Raw genomic sequence first — 15062 nt, forward strand, 5'->3', positions numbered from 1 at the left:
TTTAATCAATCAGAATATTTATTTAGCACAAATAGCTTACGTTTTCTTACAATTATTACATCCAAAATGTCAAGACATTCAGTATTTTCGGTGGTAGATAAACTGGTCTACAGTGTTCCCTCTTTGTATACTATGGAAAAATATCTACTGACCTGTGAAGCCAGCCTAACTAGATATTGATAATCTGTTCGACAGAAAAGCTGTCAAAATGTGGTGATGGTGGACTTGTGGTGATGGGAAACGGGAAGCTAGTCTAACCACAATCCTTTGTAAGCGATCATCAAGAAACAGCTCTTCGTTATTATTCAAAAACTTAATGTTCTTGAAGCAAGTGAAATAATTAGCTGATTTGCAATTCAAAAAGACAAGTGTTAAGTTTGCAAAGCATTGTGGTCCAGTCTCCAATCCTTATTTCTTAAATTAAATTGAACGTCTTCCCTCTAATTCAGCGTGCTAATTTTGATATCGATGCAGGAATATTAAACCAAAGCTTAAATATCTTTTATATTAGGTGTAAGGCAGTGAAAGGCAAGTAACGTTTGAGTGCGTTAAGTATCCTAGAATTGTTTAAAATTTTGATCTGATTATCGAAATTAATATATTTAGTTTCGGTTTAAAACTATATTTTAATCTTGAGGATTTTGAAAATTCATGATATATCAATAATTTTCAAGTGTTTTTTTTTTGTCCAAGCTTGTCTGCTTTAAAGACACCGATTTCAAGAACCAGCTCCTCATGACGAGGATGGGCTCCCTGTGGAGAACTTCAAAAATATAACCGAATGAACCACAAATGTACCGCTTGACATCATTTCAGCGATCATTAGTGATTTGACAGGCGTAATAAATGCTTCTTGTTTTGGTAGGTGGGCTACCTGTGGTGCGCTTTAGGAGAAAAAGCATGAGCTACCTTGTGTATAAGTACATTAAAGTACTCATACGAAGGTTATCACTTGGCAGGCTAATTTATATTACCTCTAGCGATTTCAGTTGGTTGTAATTGGCTTATTAAGTGTTCGAGTTGGGCTTCCTGTGGTGCGCTTCGCGCGTGAGACAAGAACCACGTTTGTTTAACAAACAATTCAATCTATTGATTAGCTGATCATGTCAAGCAGCTTATCATTATTGAGTACGTCTAGCTAGCTACTCATTATTTGCCGTAGAACTTCTTGTTCAACAGGAAGATAAGAAGATTCACATTGATTTTCGCTCGTCCAAACATCTTCATGACAGCCACGCCCTCGTACTGAAGCTGAAGAAGATCCTAAAAAGCACAAAACAAAATCGACTATTCAGTACAAGGCATCCATTTTTTTGCAAAGTTGAGAGAGGGCTGGTATCGAATTTGTCCTGCTATGAATCATGGGACACAATCTCGCGCCCAGAGTCGGGCTTCCGGCTTTTTGGTCAACGGGCTGGCGCTGACGGCAAAGCAGGAAGGCGCTGGAGGACTCTGGGTGGTCTGACACGTGGTCTGAAATGTGAAAACATTACGCCCAAGCTAAAGGTCTATTCGGTTTGAATGAGCAGCGTGGGTGTATAAAAGTGATTCAAATCCAGCGTGTTCTTTATAGTCTAAAGATATAATTATAAACCGTTTCAGCATTTCTTAAGAACTGATATATCTTCCCCCGCGTGGTGAACTGTTTCCGCCCTAGAAATCTTATTCGCAGCACTCAGTTATTCTTACGAAAGATAAACTGTACACCAACGCAGACAAAAATAGTACGCTGGACCTAAGCAGGTTGATATTATAAAGAAAATCACACAGCACTCAAATGGTTTCCGTTGACGCCAATTACGCAGCGCGGCTACGAAATTATCCAATCAGAATCGGACAACACACATTATCCAATCAGAGCGCGTCCGCACGAAAGCCATTTGAGAGTCATAAATTTCTATTTCGCGTTAACAGCCGCGTACCTCAAAGAATCATAATTATGGGCCAACTCTGACTAAAAAGTCTGGAGTTTCCAGAATCTCATGGCTTTTTTTGTTTGTTGCATTATCGCAAAGGAAGAATAACCAACAAACGACTAACCTGAAAAACCAGTTCTACTTTCTCCATGGCAACGCCCATGAACTTAGCCGACACCGCAAATGAACCAACATCATCTCCTGACTTAATTTCGAACATGACATTCTTAAACCTTAAAACGAACAGAAAAGGAACATATCAGTGATAGTGCAGGGCTGTCGGTCAGAATAAGGATGGGAGAATGGGATTGGGAGAATAGGAATGAGATAATGGGAAAAAGGAATGGGAATTGTAGACTGACCACTTGGGGCTGTGCAGTCCAGAACAGTTTTACGATTAGCCATTTTTTTCCATGTTCACTAATCATAACATAAAATGCAAATACGATGTTATCCGTCCCTCCCTCTTTCCATCCCTCCTCAGTACGTATATTAAAATACTTCAAATAATACCCTAATGAGAACGCCATATCTGCCCTACGAGCCACACAGGTATAGAGTATAATGGTGATGAAGAGGACGCCAAAGACGTTGCGCGCATGAAAAAAAAAACAAGAAGATCCTGGCGCCTTCGTGCCGAGGCTGCGTCGTATTTGCTGAATCTCTACACCGATTCAGCACGACCACTTCAAGATTTTGTCTAAGCGTTCTATTCTTAAACTTGTAGCATTCTCCCTCGGTGATCCTTCAAACGTGTTAGCTCGTACGTTTTCGCAAGGTTTTAGTAGGATTTTATCTGAGTGTTGGACCACCATTTGTAGCAGATTATGAATGTTTAATGACTTTTATCAGCTGAATGAAATCTTAAGGAAACTTACTGTGCAGGGGGTAGACCCTCGATTTCCAGAATCACGCCTTTCTCGTACAATCTTTGTGCGCTGTACTTCAGTTCTCCCTTGTAAACCTCTTCTTTAGCCTTCTTGCCCTGTTTAATGCCTCGCGATGGTTTCCTGAAAAAATGAAAAATAACTGAATAATGAAAGAATGGCATGGGATGGATGGGATGGATGGATGGGATGAGATTGGATGGATGGATGGGTGGATGGATGGATGGATAGATGGGTGGATGCATGGAGGCACGAATGGTTTTGGGATGAATAAACAGATGGGAAAGTGAATGAATAGAAAGATAATAGAATACGCAAGGGATGAATGGGATAAGACCGTGGATAAATAAAACGATGAGAGAATGGCTGTGGGATGAATGAAAGAATGGATATGTGGATGAATAGAAGGATGGCAGAATGGATGGGAAAACAAGACCAGAGTAGCGGTTTGACATTGCTCGTAGCAGTCGAAGCACTTTTTTAAATAATTACGCGACCAACTCAGTCCAAGAGGTCTGGCTCTTTGGCTTCCGTCGATCAAAAGAAATTACTAATGCAGACCATACGAAATTTGATTGACGGAAGTAAAACACTCAGCTGGTATCTGGCTCGCGTAATTACGAGAATGGGTGCAACCAACGTGGTTGTAAAATTCCCAGCTTGACAGCACTATTTAAAATAGATGCTCCCATTTTTCTCCACGAAGACTTATCATTCAAGCCTGGCTTGGACAAGTCCTAAGGGTGTTCAAGCCTACTTACTTGCCCATCTTAGATAGATTATCCAAACACACGCGTATGTACTGATTGTAGTAATCGATTTGTTCTTCGTAAAAGTGGGTTTTTGTCTGCAGGCTTTCAAGGGTTTGTTTAAGCTTCTTTCTTTCTTGTCGTCTTCTTTGTCTGTATCTTCTCTGATTCCTAATATCCTATAACAATCATGGTAATTTAGAGTTAAAAACAAGCGAAGAATTAAACAGAATAATAGAGCTACCTTTGAACTTTGCTTCTATAAGGTATAACAGTCACACAATAGAATGTTTTTCTTTATTTAAGAGCCCAAAAATTAAAAGAAAAAGCAACGAATACCAAGTAAATGTGTAGCTAAAGTAAGGTTTAGTAGCAAACAAAACAGAGTTAACTACATTTGAAATTTATTTTTTTACGGTGACTATTTCCTCAAGACAGCTGCTTTAAGGGTCAATTCATCCAAATACAATGACCCCCCACTGTTCTTTTAGCACGCGGCTCAGTCATCGAAAATACTAGTCAGATACATCGATTTCCCATCGACGAACTAGTCAGTAATTGAGAGTAGTTTGGGTGATATGGGTAAGACCATGAATCCCGAGGGATTCCCGATTTATCTTGGTCCTCGTTTGAGGCAAGAGAGTGGTTCGTATTCTTGTTTCCGTGATATTCTATTCATAGTCATCAATGTTTGTTTGATACAGATATGAAGAAGTTTCTAGAAGTTTCTACTGTAGTAGAGGACGTGCAGAAGGTAGCGTCGGTGCGTAACGGCAAACAAAAGAACATAGTTCACTGGTAGAGACAAATACTCCTCTATGCAACTCGGGGAAAGCACATGCTGAGTACACGAGGAAGCAAACACGCCTGAGGGGAGGGAGGACGGGTCAGAAAGAACCAATCCACCCATTTAAGACCATGTATCTTGTGCGGTCTCTCCCTTGATTCAAATGGTTTTCTCCAGGTTCTCTGGTTTTGTTCCCTCCGCAAAAAAATAAACTTGTATTTTCAAATAGTCCAATTTACAGTTCCCTGCGCCATCTTGAAAGGTATCCGTGCCTCTTCATCGAACGGTGAGCATGCAATGATAGAGACATGTGAATAATTGTCCAAGGTGTTAAAAAAAGGTCACTATCGTTACAAGGTCACCGTTAGTCTTGTTTCGATGCAAAGGCTCGAATACCTTTCAAGACAATGGCTGTTAAGTTATACTCTCGTAAAAACAAGCACGATTTGACCAGAATTGTAGACACCGAAGGTAGCCTTTGGCGGGAAGAAAGGTGCAGAGATACGAATCTGATGTTTGATGTGATGACGTGTCGTGGTTACCTTGGCGATGGCATTGACGATGTCCTGATAGTCATTCTTAATCGTCACCAGTCCCTGGCTTTCAAGCATTCGCAAGTTTCGTATAATTTTTCGTTTCAGACCCTCCAATGGAAGTCTAGGTTATGAAAGATTGGATAGGAATTAGTAGTGAGTCATTGGGGGCATTCCTCAAGGTTCGATATTAGGACCTACTTGATATCCCAAAAAATAAAAATATGGAAACAGATAGCTAGGGAAACAAATGGACCAGTCAACATCAATTTGATTGGTGGGCGCTAAATAACAAGTCACACACAGAATGTTGGACATGTCGGAATTCCTCAAGGTTCAATACTAGGACCTACTTGTTATCTCCATATATGGAAGCAGATCGCCTGACTTGTGTATTTTTTCGTTTTCTTTCTTCGTTCTTTTCTCTTTCCTTCACAAGATTCGTGTGTGCCGTTTCCTACAAGACAAGGCGAGACAAAAATGATGACGACGACGACGATTGTGATAATGCTTGTGATAGTAATTGTGATGATAATAACGAAGACAATGATGGCAATGATGATGATGACGATGATTATGATAATGATGATGACGAAGATGATGGTAATAATGATTTTAATTAAATGATGACGGTGATGATGATTATGATGATGGGATGATAATCAGTATTATGACGAAGATGATTACGAAGATGATTACGAAGATGATTATGATGGTGATGATGATTATGATAATGATGTTGACAACAATCGGTATGTATAAGATAATGATGATGATTCTGATGCAGATGATGATTATTATGACGGTGATGAATATGATGATGATGACAATTGGTATGTATAAGATAATGATGATGATGACAAAGGTGGAATTCCATCGCACGGTTTTCTAGCCTATAGTAATACAGCTTACCTGTTCTTCTGTAGCCGGTGTTTCTAGAATTTCCGTAAGGTTTTCTCCTTGTTGTACCATTAGCACATCGACTATCAATCTCTTTGTTCTACGAACAAACAACTTAACTGTAACATCCACCAAAACCTACTTTATCGCTATGACGATCACGCGCGTGCAACTGAGAACGAGTAGAGGGACGGGACTTCTTGCAAGACGTAGGAAGCGATAAGACAAAAAGATATTTGTTTTTTCCGCTGGTGTTTACTTACCTGACGAAGAGAGCCCGCATATCGGAATCATCGTCATCAGGAACCTCGAATTTATTGGTCAACATGAGGGAGATCTCTGTTTTGGCCACGTTGGCTAATTCTTGGTCCTCGTCTTCATCGTCAGGGTTACCTCCTGTTGTTAATAGAAACAGCAATATATGAAATATCGGCATGAGTAACGACAACAACAACAACAACAACAGTAACAGCAGCGGTAGGAGCAACAACAACAGCAGCAGGAGCAACAACAGCAGCAGCAACGACAACAGCAGCAGCAAGAACAACAGCAGCAGCAACAACAGCAGCAGGAGCAGCAACAACAGCAGCAACAACAATAGCGACAGCAGCAGTTACAAGGCCACGATGCCAAAGATAAATAAAAACAGACAGAGTGATCATGTGGACCCAACTAACCAATCAGATCCTTGACATTAGGGGCGTCACCCAAGTCGTCTAACAGTTCATGCAGAGGGTCATTAACGTCTGGTGCTATCTGTTCTTGGTGTTCGAGGAGAAGCGTATGCGTGTCACAGATTTCTTGTACAGAGATGTAGATGACAGGCTTTGTTAGCATGACCACGTCTGTGTATTCATCGATGTTGAAGCGTGATTCAGGCTCTTCCACGGTTGAGACTTCGAGGAAGTATTTTCTGTACGTGAATGAAAAGATAAATAAATGGAAGGTGAAAGGAAAAGGGGATTCAATGATGGGAGGGTGATACTTTGGGAAGTACTTTCTATACAATGAATAGAAATTGAATAAATGAATAAAAGGCGAAAAGAAAATGGGATTAATAGGTAAGAAAGGCAATGCGTTGTTGCACAAAAATGGTGAACGCAAGGTGAAAAAGGAATGAGTTGTTATTATTATTATTATTTGAATGAGCGAAAGGAAGGAAGGAAGGAAGGAAGGAAGGAAGGAAGGAAGGAAGGAAGGAAGGAAGGAAGGAAGGAAGGAAGGAAGGAAGGAAGGAAGGAAGGAGGGAAGGAAAGAAGGAAGGGAGGAAGAAAGGGAGGGAGGGGTCTTCGAACTAAACAAGTTTAGAGTAACCCAACTTACTTAAACTTTATATGCGCTTCTTTGATGTAATTGTTCAGTTCACCGAGATGAGAATTTGCTCCATCGTACTGAAAAAATGGAAAATGATAAATGGATAATTATTCAACACCAACTAATGCAATAATAAGGTATTCAGCGACAAAATGAAATAATAAAATACTTGATAAAAAAGTTAATCACACTATCGATACAAATTATTATCATTTTTCATTCAGATAACGTTATAGTTAAGTGTTCATATTTTTATGTTAAAAAGACTTTGTCACGATTGAATATTATTATTTTTATTCTTCATTATTTAACGAACTCATCGGGTTTTTTTAACTTTAAAATTTAGATAAAGATTTTTTTAAATAATATTTTTTTACAAAAGCATTATGACATAAGCTGGATGCATATTAGAAGCTTTATCATTAATTAATAATATCCATTAATTTATTAGTTTGGTTTAATTGATTAATTTTATACTAACAACATTAAAAGCATCATTTGTTTGCGCAGCTGAATCATTCAAGTCGTTGTCAGATGAAGCCTTCCATTCCTCCTTGTTGCTGTTCATTGTTACCTACGAGTATGTTAGTTAGCTGATTATTAGGTTACACTTTAATGCATATTATAAATTATCTGTTATAAGTCTTTCTGCTACGCGTCTTGCTTCTCGTAACATTTCTCTCGTGTTCTGTTAATCCTTAATGCTTTAACAAAAAACAAAGCAAAAAAAAAAAAAAAAGCTTTTTTAGTGCTCTGTTCGGTAATTAAAGCACGGACGTACGTACGAACGAAGTGTAAAGAGAAGCGCGAGCAGTATGCGCGTATTATCTCTGCTTTTGCTTTCAGCTCGCGCGCGCGTTTTTGATTTCTTCATTTTCTTGAATTGTGCGCAGGCAACCAACATAGCACCTACTACATACTATCCCCTCTTCTCCCTCCCTCTCTCTCCACGGGGAAGGCCTTCGACGTAAAGCAATCTTGACATGACAAGTAACGTCTCTTGACAACCAGGTCAGATATTTTCCTCAAAAATGAATGATACGACATAAACTTACGAGTTTGTTTGAGGCAGCGAACTGGAGAAGTTTTGCAATGATGCCCAGATTACGTCTCTGAAAAAGAAAAAAAGATTCAAAACTGTCAATAGAGATTTACTCCATTCAAAAGGATGACAATAAAATTCCATTTTTCTGTCGTCAAAGTCATTTACCGCCAAGGCGCGGCTGAAACAGGAAATTATAATTTTGTAGACGAACAGTGGTTACCTGCTCTGGTAGAAGGCCTTTCTCGACGCTTAGGTTCACAATATCAAAGGCATCTGGTGCGACGATTGCAGGGTTCATGTAACGATAGTATATTAGATTACCAACAACCTGCAGGAAGGACAAAGAATCAATGAGATAATTCTGTAGTATTCATACGTCAATAAGTCAGGTAAAGATAATTATGATGATGATAATGTTGATAATGGTGGTGATGATGATGATGATGCCAGATGGTCATGTAAGATGCTGATGATGATAATGATGATGGTGATAATGGTTATGATGGTGGTGATGATGATGATGGTGGTGATGATGATGAACAAGGTGATGATGAAAATGATGATGGTGATAATGATTATGATGATGATGATGATGAAGGTGATGATGAAAATGATGATGGTGATAATGATTGTGATGGTGGTGATGATGATGATGATGAAGAAGAACAAGGTGATGACGAAAATGATGATGATTGTGATGATAATGATGATGATGATGATTGATGAAGAAGAAGGTGATGATGAAAATGATGATGATTGTGATGATGATGATGATGATGATGATGATGATGATGAGCCATCAAATATGTATTTGGATTCTTACCTTTAAGATCTCATCTTCTGGTACATTGGGGAACTTCTCCATTAATGATACTCGTAGCGTCATTGCTACGTACCTTAACCCAAAACTACAAAACGAGCAATGTAAAGAACATCTGATTCAAAGTCTTACATGTGCAAAAACAGGTGAGGACAACTGCAGATACTTACGGTATTTTATCCACTGATTGAATAATTGAGTTAAGGAACTTGTCCGTGGCTGCGATAAGTGTCTTTACAGATGCACCGATTCTTTCCACTACTTCGGGGTGCTTCAGGGCTTGTTCTGGGTCCACATCGTATGGTAACTTACTAAAACATGAAATAACAATTACTTTGTGGATACTCCAACCGGGACCACTATGATAAATTAGTATCATTAACCAATCATATTGCGACATTTAGTTCAATATCTTTAACCAGCCAATCAGATAGCGCCTCGATATTACAAGAGCGTGAGAACGTGATAATCTGATTGGCAAACACTGTTTTTAGTTCAATTCCTGTCTAGTTTACTGTTATCTGATTGGTCAGTTTCATTCAGGTGGTCCTGGTTAGTGTGTCAGCACAGTAACTATATTGCTTTTATTGATGCACGCTTTACCTCATCGAACAGTGCAAATGTGCGCAGTATCTTCTACATCGATCGATTCAAATGCGCACAACTACTTTGGCGGCTCCTTTACTCTGGAGGAAACGACTTGGAATATAGGATCTTACCTAGTTTAACGGCTCCGGTACTCTGGAGGAAACGACTTGGAATATCAGATCTCACCTAGTTTGACGGCTCCAGTACTCTGGAGGAAACGACTTGGAATATCAGATCTCACCTAGTTTAACGGCTCCAGTACTCTGGAGGAAACGACTTGGAATATCAAATCTCACCTGGTTTGTCCTGTCTCAGTCTCCATTTGATTAATCCATGATTTATACACATCTTGTGGACTGGTATTAACATTGATGTTCTTGTCTTTGAGAATATCATTCACTAATGGCTGCAGTAGATCTCTTAGTGAACTCTGACCCCTTTGACCTCTGTGAAAACAAGAGATGTGTTAATTAAGATGTTGCGGCACTTTTACGGTCACGCCAGTCACACAACACCTGCGCTATACAGAGATTTCGTGATTTCGTATGTCTGTGAAAGACGTGACCATAAAGATGCCATGTTTGAGCGTTCTGATTGGACGCGGTATCGTCACGGTCATGGCACGGCAGTCGAAATAGATTGGTCGAAATAGATTTGTCACACAATCCTCCTTGTAAGAGCTTGAGAATATAAATATCGTACCTGTTAAAATGAACCACCATCCTTATTACCGTTGGGTTCCCTGTGATGATTTCAACCGGTTGATCTACTTTAGAACTGGGGACAAACAAAATAAAATCTTATGTCAACTGCGCGTCACTGAAGCTGTCATAATTGGTTTGTTACATATTTCAGACCACATGTCATTCCCTTGAGTATTATCTCTTTGTCTTCCGGCAACAAGACACTCATATTGACGTTCTCTCAGCGCATGGGGGTTTGAATCCTCGATTCCAGTAGTTGCTTGTTTTGTTATTCTAATTTCTGCTTTTGATTAACGACCTCAGTAGTGAGGCTAAGCCCGCATGACTAAAGTTTAAGAGTCGTCAATAGATGTGACTTATTCCAAGAGGTGTAAAATGGAAAAACATTTCGCTCAAAATAAAAGTGTCTAATGATATTTTCCCAGAACGCTTCCTGTCCCTGTACTTCTATCGGGATAATTGCTTACTATCAATCACGTGACTTTTTGGAGTAGACTGGGGGGCAAACAAGCGGTTGACTGGGGGGCAACTAGCGGGTGTTAGGTCAAAACATGGCAAAATAAGTCCTGGAAGTGACGTCTATTGATAGCAGCCTATAGCTAATGGTATAATTAAGTGACTTACCAGATTTCTTGCCGTAACGCAGTCTCGAATAGCCTAAGTAACAGATATTCTTCTCTGGTGTTGGACGCGTAGTTGTACAAGGTGAGGACCACAGACTCCATGAATTTGGTTGTTTTGCTCTGAGGCATTTCGAAGATCAGCTTGGCCAGGTATGTGGGATTTGTCTGGAAGAGAAAAGTATTATAAATAATAGTAGAAAGATAAAAATTTTCTTGGGGACGCAAGTTGATAGATACAGCGACACCTTCATAGACCCCTTGCAGCACTTCGGAATGCAGCTCAATTTGGATGGACTTTTTCGTCAACGTTTTTCTTTCGTGACTCTGTGAGAGAGATCGTGTTGCAGCAAGAATAGGTATTGACTTACAGCACGTACACGGTACATGTCGTAACACTGAAATGGCTTCCCATTGTCTTCGCGTAATTCATCCAATCACGACGCGCAGTTACGGTTACGGTAACATACGGTACGACTACGAATTTGGCGTATCAAAGTACAAAATCCGCTCCATCTTGCAAAGCACTGTAAAGGTCTTTAGTGAGACTAACCTGTAGTAAGTAGAAGAGGTTCTGATAGGCTTCAAGTTTCTCTCTGCTTTCTTTACTTAGAGACTTGATTCCTTTAGTTCTCTGTACAGCTGACATCATGTCTTGTTTCTCTCTCTTGAGCTTCTTCCCGTGATGCACCACATCCTAAAAGAAGAAGAAAGGTATGAAAATCAAGGATGGGAAAGGTGATGACTGATGGTAGTGATGATAGTGACGATGGTGGTGACTGACGATGGTGATAGTGATGATGGCGATGACTGATGATGGTGATGATGATGATAGTGATGACGGCGATGACTGATGATGGTGATGATAATGATGGTGATGATGATAGTGTCAATAATAATGATGGTGATGATGATGGCGATAGTGATGATAATGGTGATGAGGATGCTGGTGATAGTAATACTGATAATGATGGTGATGACGGTGATCGTGATGCTGGTGATGATGTTGTTGGTAGTGATGATGCATGATGATAGTGATTATGGACAAATGATAATCACGTACCTGTAATGTAATCCTATTCTTCACTAATAATCCAATCTTGATATCCATCAGGTTAAGATCGTTCTCCAGCTGTTGATTGGATCTGATGTCTGTCACCACTTGTGCGCGAAGTTTTTGTAATTCTAAAAAAAGAGACAATCAATCTTAAAATATTAGAATAATATTAGCCATCATTTCGTTATTGGTAGGTTTTACAGAGGGAGAAAAACAGGAGAACACGGAGAAAAACCCTTCGATTCAAGGGAGAGACCTAACAAACTTTGTTCACATTTGCTGCCAGAGACCCCAGAGTTGATAGGCGAGAGGCTAGAGCACTAAGGCTACACACTGCTCATTCCCAGCGTTGTGGAAGTGTTATGATGCACTGTAACATTGCCCAATTAATTTTGTAAGATCAGTGAAATAGGTTTGTGGTACTGGGATATGTAGACCTTCTTAACGCCTCTCGCATCTCTTCGATGCCTGTCTCGTGGTCTGCCTCTGCGTACGACTTGGCACAAGCAAACAAAACGGCTTGCTTGCTCTACTGAGGTAATATACCGACCACTTACCAAGTTCTTCTTCAAAATCAGCGTCACTGTGCTGCAGCAAATGAATAAATTTTCGAACAGTTTTGACCGGAGGATCCTGCATGGATACTAAAAAAAACAAAATAGAATCAGAGTCACGCAATCACTGGTCACATATTACTAAGTCGTAAGCGAATGAGAAAACTAGAGCGTGGATGGAAGAGTCTAGTCTTACTCCAAGTCGACCTCACTTGTCTTCAGGAGTTTTTTTATTCGAAGAGTCATGCAATTGCTGTTATCGTAAGTTCTAATACTAAGTAGAGGGTGGGGATATTAATGCTACTGGAGGGGAGTGAGGCAATCTCTGGTACCGGAAGAAATAACAGCAGTGTGGATTGTTTGTAGGCGACACTTACTAAGTTTTCTGTAGTCATTCTGCGCCACATTTGCTCTCACCCAGGCTTGGATCTTGATAATAGCAGCTTGCTACAGTGAACAAGTGGAGAAAATGGTTAGTAACATGGACACAGAGGAGCACTCCCCTTTACTCACGAAAATACCTCTGACACCCAAGATGATGATGATGATTGATGATGATGCATGTTGCTAGTGGTGGTGGTGGTGGGAATGCTGATGCTGGTGATGGTGCTGATAATGGTGGGGTACTGATGCTGCTTCTGATGATGATGATGGTGATGATAACGATAATGCATGATGCTGCTGATGATGGTGGTGATGATGATGGAGAGGATGGTGGTAAAAATGAGGATGGTGATGATGCTGATAATGATGATGGTGATGCTGCTTCTGATGATGATGATGGTGATGCTTCTGCTGATGATGATGTCCGATTACGATACTGCTGCTGCTGCTGATTATGATAAGATGATGATGAAGACGGCCCACGATAGGAACAACGAGAAAACCGTCGATAAAAGTATAATACTAAGGAATTACATACGTGCTCATCGAAGTATTTCTTTCTTCCTCTGTAATGCTTTCTTGCAAGAAACATTCTGACATGTGACTGGATCTGGAAAAAAGGGATGAACAAATGGAATATGAAAGAAAGGAAAGGAGTGTGCCTTGAAACAAGCTGCCTGATTACCTTTATGACATCTTGTTCTGATGATTTCAGTTCTTTTAACCTTTTACGATACTTGGTTCGTTGTAAGAATCCTTTAATGTTGGCCTGGAACAAAGAGATGACAAACAAATTAAGTTCCCATTCCTCCTCAAAGTCGTTTTTAATTCCAAATCTCAGACTATAGCGTTATGATGCCCCCTTTGGTCCACGCCCTCGTCTGTCCCATCTCACCTGTATCTTGATGATAGCAGGTAGCTGCTCTTTGATGAAGGTCACTCTGTTCTTGTATGATTTACGGGCCAAGTATCCCTTCCAGTGAGCCTGTAGTTTGATGATGGTAGGCTCGTTCGAGGTGAGATAAACCATACGGTCATGTTCTCCTGTCTCACGTGATACTACGGTCTGAAAATAACACGAGTACATTTATTAGAATCTATTCGTATTTAAAGATACCAATAGAGGCTTTGCAGCATCACGTGCCGGCACCCATAATACAGATTGGGCTGCCGGTGGTTAGATGGCAGAAAAATAAAATCCCTTTGCTCTTGGGAATTGAATTCTTTCTCATGTAAAACGATTGCATTGTTCCTGCCATCTAACATGGCTGCCGCCACGTGATGGTGCAAAGCCTCTATTGAAAAAAAAAAGATGTATTACAAAGTCAAACAAACCTGAATCTCTTCTTTTGTTAGAAGCGAGGAATTGTCCTTGAAGTCGTCTGGTTTCGTCCAGCTTGTCTGTCCATTCTCATTGTTGTAGTAATAGACATGACCATAACTGGTTCTCTGCTCTAACCACGGTGATGTTCCTCCTGAAATAACCACAACAATGATTGTATTAATAGTTTCAGGACTTCTTTTCACAGCTCACTTCATAGTTCCTTGACATATCGTTTACGAAACATGCTAAGACGACTGTCATACATCATTCTGGCGTGACAGATTTAATTCCAACTATGACACGCTATTTTTGACATCGACAATACATAAGGAGCGTGACACAGTAGTTCAACCATTACAGTTGTCCGGCATTGTCATAACACATTGGTCACGCAATCTGTCCTGATATGTTATTTCTATATAACTAATATCACGCAATACCACGGTCACGCACATACCATTCTCCTTCTTCTTCTGTTTAGCTTCCTGTAGCGCATGTAAATATTTCTCAGTACATTCTTGCGTGACACCTCGTATTCCTACAGCAGAGTCACCCAGTGCATTACTAAAGGATTGCTGATCCCCACGGTCAATAGCCTGGTTAATAGCCACCAGTCCCTGCGCAAGTTGATGGGTTTCATCGGCATGTTTGTTAGAGTGGTCGATACACGGCTGAATCTCGTCGTGCCATAGCTCCGCGGATCTGTCATTGGTTTTCTGTGTAATAGAACAAGATACTTAGTTTGTATTGAAACGGGGTTCCTGTGTTGTGTAAAGGAGGAGAGGAGGCTAGGAAGCGTAAGAACACTGATATGGTTAAGGGCACGGCACGGTGCTCACAGAGGTGTCGATACTTGTTTTAATATCCTACGCATATCATC

General features: G+C 40.2%; 1 protein-coding gene across 3 annotated transcripts in view; it reads right to left on the reverse strand.

Annotated features, from left to right (window-relative positions):
* The window catches only part of LOC116297454 (ras GTPase-activating-like protein IQGAP1), a 30245-nt gene continuing 15183 nt past the window's right edge, over positions 1 to 15062 (reverse strand). For 2 of the 3 annotated variants that reach the window (XM_031705676.2, XM_031705675.2), the window contains exons 17-43: positions 14640 to 14898; positions 14194 to 14333; positions 13754 to 13924; positions 13544 to 13627; positions 13397 to 13468; positions 12852 to 12921; positions 12478 to 12564; positions 11927 to 12048; positions 11417 to 11560; positions 10868 to 11031; positions 10242 to 10316; positions 9836 to 9985; positions 9122 to 9262; positions 8955 to 9039; positions 8352 to 8459; positions 8142 to 8198; positions 7568 to 7660; positions 7096 to 7163; positions 6450 to 6685; positions 6036 to 6168; positions 5785 to 5872; positions 5226 to 5329; positions 4882 to 4996; positions 3565 to 3731; positions 2795 to 2926; positions 2041 to 2149; positions 1 to 1263 (exon numbers count right to left, since the gene is read on the reverse strand). In XM_031705676.2, coding sequence (XP_031561536.1) covers positions 1150 to 1263; positions 2041 to 2149; positions 2795 to 2926; positions 3565 to 3731; positions 4882 to 4996; positions 5226 to 5329; positions 5785 to 5872; positions 6036 to 6168; positions 6450 to 6685; positions 7096 to 7163; positions 7568 to 7660; positions 8142 to 8198; positions 8352 to 8459; positions 8955 to 9039; positions 9122 to 9262; positions 9836 to 9985; positions 10242 to 10316; positions 10868 to 11031; positions 11417 to 11560; positions 11927 to 12048; positions 12478 to 12564; positions 12852 to 12921; positions 13397 to 13468; positions 13544 to 13627; positions 13754 to 13924; positions 14194 to 14333; positions 14640 to 14898 — 3288 coding nt within the window. In that variant the 3' untranslated portion in view covers positions 1 to 1149. The remainder of the gene's footprint in view (positions 1264 to 2040; positions 2150 to 2794; positions 2927 to 3564; positions 3732 to 4881; positions 4997 to 5225; positions 5330 to 5784; positions 5873 to 6035; positions 6169 to 6449; positions 6686 to 7095; positions 7164 to 7567; positions 7661 to 8141; positions 8199 to 8351; positions 8460 to 8954; positions 9040 to 9121; positions 9263 to 9835; positions 9986 to 10241; positions 10317 to 10867; positions 11032 to 11416; positions 11561 to 11926; positions 12049 to 12477; positions 12565 to 12851; positions 12922 to 13396; positions 13469 to 13543; positions 13628 to 13753; positions 13925 to 14193; positions 14334 to 14639; positions 14899 to 15062) is intronic. The other variant, XM_031705677.2, reaches the window with a different exon arrangement.

This window comes from Actinia tenebrosa, unplaced genomic scaffold, assembly GCF_029948245.1.
Source record: "Actinia tenebrosa isolate PJP-AT-01 unplaced genomic scaffold, QUT_ActTen_1.0 PGA_scaffold0__85_contigs__length_37466705, whole genome shotgun sequence".
NCBI classification, from domain to species: Eukaryota; Metazoa; Cnidaria; class Anthozoa; order Actiniaria; family Actiniidae; genus Actinia; species Actinia tenebrosa.